Source organism: Apium graveolens, chromosome 7 (assembly GCF_009905375.1).
Source record: "Apium graveolens cultivar Ventura chromosome 7, ASM990537v1, whole genome shotgun sequence".
Taxonomy (NCBI): domain Eukaryota; kingdom Viridiplantae; phylum Streptophyta; class Magnoliopsida; order Apiales; family Apiaceae; genus Apium; species Apium graveolens.
The window spans coordinates 10,006,407-10,014,113 of record NC_133653.1 but is presented as its reverse complement, the minus strand read 5'-3'; the positions used below and the strand labels follow the sequence as shown (position 1 = coordinate 10,014,113).

Here is a 7,707-nt window from a genome sequence, read left to right as displayed (position 1 = left end):
TCTTTTTGAGGTGCCTTCTTCATCATTCTCATCTTCACTATCATCACAATATATCTCAATGTTGTCAAATTTGAGTCCTTCATGATGTCCCTCATCTGTTAGTCCATCAATCTTTTTATCATCAAACACAACATGCACAGATTCCATGACAATGTTGGTTCTTAGATTGTAGACCCTATATGATTTTCCAGCAGAATAACCAACAAATATTCCTTCATCAGCCTTTGCATCAAACTTCCCTTAGTGATCAGGTTGATTCCTTAGAATGTAGCATTTGCAACCAAAGACATGAAGAAAGTTTAAAGTTGGTTTTCTTCTCTTAAACAATTGATAGGGAGTCATGACTTTTGCCTGATTGATTAGAGAAATATTCTGAGTGTAACATGCACAGTTAACAGCCTCAGCCCAAAAGTATGTTGGGAGTTTTAACTCTTCAAGCATTGTTCTTGCAGCTTCAATTAGTGTTCAGTTCTTCCTTTCTACCACACCATTTTGTTGTGGAGTCCTTGGAGCTGAGAACTCATGCATGATCCCATTTTCTTCACAGAACAACCTCATGGTAGAATTCCTGAACTCAGTTCCATTGTCAATCCTGATATTCCTTACTTTGAAATCTGGATGATTGTTGACTTGCTTGATGTGATTGATAATGATTTCACTAGCTTCATCCTTTGATCCAAGAAAGTAGGTCCATGAAAACTTTGAGAAATCATCTACAATCACTAGGCAGTATCTTTTCCTTGAAATTGACAATACATTGACTGGTCCAAAAAGATCCATGTGTAGCAGTTGTAATGGTTCATCAATTGCTGATTCAAGCTTCTTACTGAATGATGCTCTCTTTTGCTTTCCTTTCTGACAAGCATCACACAGTCCATCCCTTGAGAATTCCACTAGAGGCATTCCTCTTACTAAGTCCTTTTTGACTAGATCATTCATTGTCTTGAAATTCAAATGGTACAGCTTCTTGTGCCATAGCCAACTTTCATCTGGACTTGATTTGCTGAAAAGACAAGTAATTGATTCTACATCTGTAGAGTTGAAGTCATCCAAGTACACATTCCCTTTTCTAACTCCAGTTAGAACCACTTTGTTGTCCTTCTTACTTGTAACAACACAGGCTTTAGAATTGAAGAAACCAGTATTCCCTCTGTCACATAGTTGACTGATGCTCAATAGATTGTGTTTGAGACCATCAACTAATGCAACTTCATCAATGATGACATTTTCTTTTGAAATCAAGCCATATCCCATAGTGAACCCTTTGCTGTCATCTCCAAAGGTTATGCTAGGGCCAGCTCTCTCCTTGAACTCTGTGAGAAGGGTGAAATCTCCTGTCATGTGCCTTGAACAACCACTGTCCAAGTACCAAAGATTCCTTCTTTTTCCCTGCACAGAACAAAATCAAATCAAGTTGATTTTGGTACCCAAGTTTCCTTGGGTCCAGCCTTGTTAGTCTTTTTCCTAGACTTCATACCTCCTGCATCTTTTGACTTTGGTAACTTTGGGTCACCCTTGGTTTCAGATGTAGTTGGTTGAAGTGTAGGGTTAGTCACAGAATCATTTAGCACATTTGGTTGAATTTGATAAGGCATAGATTGTGCAAACACATTATTCCACATAGGCATGTTGTATGGCATTTGAGGCATACTGAATGCAGCAAAATAAGGATTATTAACATATGGCATGTTTGTAAAATGTGCATGAGGATTCTGTTGAGACATAACTGGCATAGCATGCAGAGGTGACATAGACATGTTAGGCATGGAAGGAGTTAAAGGCATGGGAGCATTCTTAACAGACTTGCGGTTAGCAGATAGATGATTAACACTTTTACAATGTATACAACTTTTTCTAGGAGCATACTTATCAGGTGTGTAATTGTTGTGTTTGTTAATCCCTACCTTCCCATTTCTGTTAGATTTCCTTTTAGTTTCCTTTTTATCCTCAACCATCTTAAGCCTATTTTTCAACCGATCTAAAGTCATGTGTCCTATATTCACCTTACTGGCATCTTTGGATGTGCTAGCTTCTTCTTTGACAAAGTTCTTGGAAGTTGAACCAAACTTCTTATTGAGATTTTTTAAATTGTTCTTTTTAGAATCACTTGCCTGTTTTGATTGATGAGCCTTCAACGAATGCTCATTTTCTTCCTTCAACTGATAACTTTCATCATCTGTTGATTCCACATCCGTTGATGATCCATCAATTAATTCTACTTCCTTTTTGTTTTTCTTCCAGGCATTCTCATAGAGTGATTCAATTCCCTGAACCTTGACAATCTGAGCACTAACATCCGTAGGTGTTTTTCAGGCCTTGATTACATCTTGTTCACGTCCTAATTGTTTAGAAAGAATTTCTACTTTCTTAACAGATTCTTCTAGTTCACTCTCAACAGATAAGCATTTGATTTTAATCTTTTCAAGCTCAATTACCTTACCCTCTAACACAACATTCCTATCACTTAAAAACAAATTATTCTCTTTAATTCTTGTGTTTTCTTTAGCTAGTAATTTAAGGGAAACACGCAAATGATATAATTCATTGGACATATCATTTATAGCTTCATTGCATTCAATCTTAGAAAGCTGAGAGAGGTCAGTAGTAATTACCTGGTTGCTTGATGAACTAGTTTCATTTTCATCAGAATTAGCCATCAGGGCTAGGTTGACATATTCCATATCATCATCTTCATTGGTTCCATCCGCTGCCCAGTCATCCTGAGTCAGAAAGGCTCTTTCCTTTTATTTGAGCAAATCGAAATATTTCTTTTTGTAATCAACTTGCTCAAATTTCTTCTTATCAGAGGTTGGCTTTCTACACTCATTTTCAAAGTGTCCACTTATGCCACAGTTATAACATTTGAACTTAGATTTGTCCACCATGTTCTTGTTAGGCTTTAGCATTTTTCTTGAATTTCATCTTTGCAAACCTCCTGGACAGAAAAGCCAGATGTTCATCAACATCATCAGAGTCGTCTTGACTGGAACTATCTTCAACCTCAGCTACTTGCTCTTTTCCCTTGCTTGATTCTGATTTGCTTGTGCCAATTTTGAGACTTGGCATTGTCTTTTCTTCATTCCTGGCTTCAGTCTTCTCATTGTCAGCTACAAGTGTAACTGATCCATCTTTTCTCTTCCCCTTTTCCAACAGCCCATCTTGCTCCATCTCAAGTTCATAGGTCTTCAAAATTCCATATAATCTTTCAAGTGTGAAGTCCTTATAATCTTGAGAATTCCTTAGTGAAACAGTCATAGGCTTCCATTCCTTTGGTAGAGACCTCGGAAATTTTAAGTTGGAATCATTGACTTGGTACACTCTGCCATACAGCTTCAATCCATTCAACAGTTTCTGAAATCTATTGAAGGTATCATTCAGTGATTCTCCTTCTTCAAAATGAAAGTATTCATACTGTTGAATGAGAAGCTGCATTTTGTTTTCTCTGACTTGTTCAGTACCTTCACAGATAAGTTGCACAGTAACCCAAATTTCCTTAGCAATTTGGATGTTAATGACATTATCAAACATATCTTGATCTAGGCCATTAAACAGAATGTTCATGGCTTTCTTGTCCTTATGAACCTCTTCAATATCTTCATCAGTCCATTCTGCTTTTGGCTTGGGAATAGACTGTCTAATAGCAACTGTGCCAGTTGCAGCTGTGGCTACCTTGTGAGGGATGTGAGGACCATTTTCGATGCAATTGATGTAGCTTTCATCTTGAGAGAGAAAATGTAGATGCATCTTCACTTTCCAGTGATGATAATTATCTCTTTCCAGGATTGGAATCTTTACACCAATATCCTTCTTACTCATGATGTTAGTAGAATAGATCTTTAAACTCTTTGTAAGTTAAGAGCTTGCTCTGATACCAATTGTTATTCCCAAGGAACTAACAATGAGATTTACAGAAGGGGGGTTGAATGTAAATCTCAAAACTTTTTCAAGTTTTGAGCAGTTTCAAAGGCTAAGTGTTTTGATGAACAGTTGTGTGTGAATTGCTTTGGGCAGGTGCAGACAGATATATATATTCAAAACACAAATGTAAAGAACACAAAGGCTTTAAAAACTTTTCTGGTGGATTTGTTGTTCCACCAGAGATGTGTAGTACAGAAAATCTGTGATTCAAAAGAATTGATCATAGCTGCGTCCTAGTACAAACTAGATGATTTTCTCTCTATGTTTTTCTAAACAGCTCTGGAAAATTCACAATCTAATTATGAGCTGCAACTTGGTTTATATATCACCAAGTTTACAAGTGAAGATAAAAGTACAAATACAATTAAAAAGATTCTTCACATGTTTCTTCATTTCTCTATCCAATGCAATCTAGGATAATCTGTGAATCTTTGAATACTTCCTTGTTTGCACCAGAATGGAAATGCTGCATTTTCTTGATTCCTCCAAGAGGCTACCACATTCCAATTGTCTCTGTCAACCCATGTGCCTCTGTCAGCTTATGAATTGTCACTGTCAACTGCTATTGAACTGAGCATCCGTTGAAGCTTTCATCCGTTGATGGCTTTATCCGTTGATGCATTAGCAGTTGAAGCTTTATCCGTTGATGCACTCATCCGTTGATGGATGTTATCTGTTGAAGCTTTAGAGACATCCGTTGAAGCTTTGTTTCTCATCCGTTGAAGGCCTTTAATTTATCAGTTGATACTACTTCACTTATATAAAATTACAAGGCATGAAATGTTTACAATTGGCCCTCCTATTTGCATATCCACTAGTAGTCAACATGACTTATAATTTCCCACAATCATCTAAGAATTATAACTTAAATACAAAAACTGAAATATGCTACAATACTAAACTTATTTCTAAGTAAAGCTACTCCATCAACGGATAGCCAGAATGGTCTTATCCGTTGAGGCTACAAACACTAGATTTCTACTTAAGTGTTTTGTTTAACTTATCATCAAACTAATACACATATTCCTAACAGGTGTTCTGCATTCCAGACTCTCGGGATCAACTTGACCTGCATATCATTGAGGTGGTAGGTTCCCTCCCAAAGCACTGATTTTATCTTGTAGGGGCCTTCCCAATTTGCCTCAAAGACTCCGTGGCTCACCACCTTGGTGTTTGGCATGACCCAGCGCAGAACCAAATCCCCCACCTTAGAAGTCCGGGCTCGAACCTTACTGTTGTAGTGCTTTGCTGTCCTCTGTTAATATGCTGATATTCTGATCTTAGCATCTTCCCGAGTCTCTTCAATCATGTCCAAGGAGAGTCGATGTTTGACCTTATTCGCCTCTGAGTCATAGTTATCCCTTCAAAAAGATCATGCCCCTACCTCAAGGGGCACCATGGATTCACACCCGTACACCAAAGAAAAAGGGGTCACTCCAGTTGTAGTCCGAGGGGTCGTGTTATAAGACCATAGGACCTGTGTGAGCTCTTCTGGCCATGTTCCTTTCTTTTCCCCAAGCTTTGCCTTCAAGGTGTGCTTAATAATTTTATTAACAGCCTCCGTCTGCCCATTGCTTTGGGGGTGGCAAACTGTACTAAAACTCTTCTGAATTCCCAGCTGCTCGCAGAACTCCCGCATCTCCTTGTATCGAACTGCTTTCCATTATCAGATACCAGCTTGTAAGGGATGCCATAGCGGCATACAATGGTTCTGTACACAAATTCCTTGAGTTTCTTTGCCATGGTGGTGGCCAAAGGCTCGGCCTCTGCCCATTTAGTGAAGTAATCCACCGCCACAACTACATACTTGACACCCCCCTGGCCTTCCGGAGTTCTCCAATCAGATCAATTCCCCACATATCAAAGGGCCAAGGGCTCATGAGGGATGTGAGAGGAGCCATGGGGATGTTGTAATAATTGGTATATCGCTGACACTTATCACAAGCTCGAGAGAATTCAAAGGCATCTTTTTTTAGCGTTGGCCAATAGTAACCCTGACGGAGGATTTTCTGATCTAGGGAGCTACCCCGAGTGATTGTCACAAATGCCCTCATGCACCTCTCTCAGGATATAATTGCATTCATCCCCATCTATGCACTTGAGGAGGGGCACGCTGAAACCTCTTTTATATAGGACCCCATCATATATTACATAGCGGGTTGCCTTGTAATTTATTTTTCTTGCCTCGTTCTTTTCATCCGGGAGTGATCCTTCCTTTATGTAAGCTAAGATAGGTGTCATCCACGTGGGGCCGAGGTCACTTCCAACGCTGCCCACTTCGTGTACGGGCACACTAGACTGCCTCTGTATATCGAGGGGCTCGACCCCTAACAGAGTGTCCTCCCGACGCGATCCAAGCTTAGCCAGCTCGTCCGCGCCTTCATTCTGCCCGTGCGGAATCAGTTCTAGCCTCACCTCATTGAACCTTGTAATTATCCTTTGCGCACACTTCAGGTAAAGCTCTGTTCTTGGCCCCTTAGCTTGGTATCCCCCGTTTATCTGATAAACCACGATCATGGAGTCGCTGAACATATTCAAATTCTCCACTTTAATTTCCAGAGATAGCTTGAGACCGTTGATTAAGGCCTCATACTCAGCATCATTGTTGGTTGCATGGAAGGCCAGGTGGGTTGCGCATCTGATCTTGTGGGCCTCTGGGCTGATTAGCTCAATTTTAGCTCTTGCCCCATCTCCGTTAGAGGCTCCATCCACAAATAGGCTCCACCATGGGGCACTATTTTGGATTTCCAGCCCGGCCTCTTCTGCACTAAGCATGACAACAAGGGCTCCCTGCTTCACTTCTTGATGCGGAGGAAATTCTAGGATAAAATTGGCCAGGGCTTGGCCTTTGATTGCGGTCCTTGGTTTATAATCCACCTCGAAATGTCCGAGCTCAACCATCCACTTTAGCATTCGAGCAGAAGACTCTGGTTTGTGCATTACTTGCCTGAGGGGATAGGAGGTTCGTACTTCTATCCTGTGCGCCTGAAAATAGGGCCTAAGCTTTCGGGAGGCCAGGATCAGAGAATATGCTAATTTCTCAAGGCTTGTGTACCGAGTCTCCGCGTCGGTTAGCCTTTTACTCAAATAGTATACTGGGAGCTAGATACCATCCTCCTCTCGGACCAGTACCGCACTTACTGTAAATCATAGACGGCCAGGTATAGGACTAAAGTCTCACTTGCCTTTGGGTTGGACAACATTGGAGGACTGCTGAGATGTTTCTTTATGTTCTGAAAGGCTTCTTCACACTTCTCTGTCCATTTAAAATTCCTCCCCACTCCTTTAATTGCTTTGAAGAACTCCTGGAATTTGTCGGAGGACTTTAAGATGAAGCGGTTTAAGGCAGCCACTCACCCCGTTAAGCTTTGAACATACTTCACCTGTCGTGGGGATCTCATCTCGAGTAGGGCTCGTATCTTGGAGGGGTTGGCCTCAATGCCTCTATGGTTGAAAATAAATCCCAAAAAATTTTCCGATTGGATCCGAACACACATTTCTAAGGGTTGAGCTTCATCCTGTACTCCCTTAGGATCTGGAACATTTCTGAAAGGTGGCGAACATGATCCTTGGCTTTCTTTGACTTCACAAGAATATCATCTACATAGGCCTCCATGGTTTTTCCCAACTGATGTTTGAACATCTTGTTCACCAACCTTTGATAGGTTGCCCCAGCGTTAAGAAGCCCGAAATGCATCCCGATATAACAATAGAGGCCCCGATCAGTAATAAAGGAGGTGTGCTCCTGATCTGGCCCATACATTGGGATTTGGTTATATCTCGAATAAG

The 7,707-nt window shown here is 40.6% G+C and overlaps 1 protein-coding gene across 1 annotated transcript; it reads right to left on the bottom strand.

Annotated features, from left to right (window-relative positions):
• Window positions 1-5,940: 5,940 nt before the first annotated feature.
• Window positions 5,941-6,858, bottom strand: LOC141673228 (uncharacterized). The gene has a single exon (XM_074479959.1). It carries the CDS (start codon window positions 6,856-6,858, stop codon window positions 5,941-5,943), a length of 918 nt encoding a protein of 305 aa, XP_074336060.1.
• Between the last annotated feature and the right edge of the window lie 849 nt (window positions 6,859-7,707).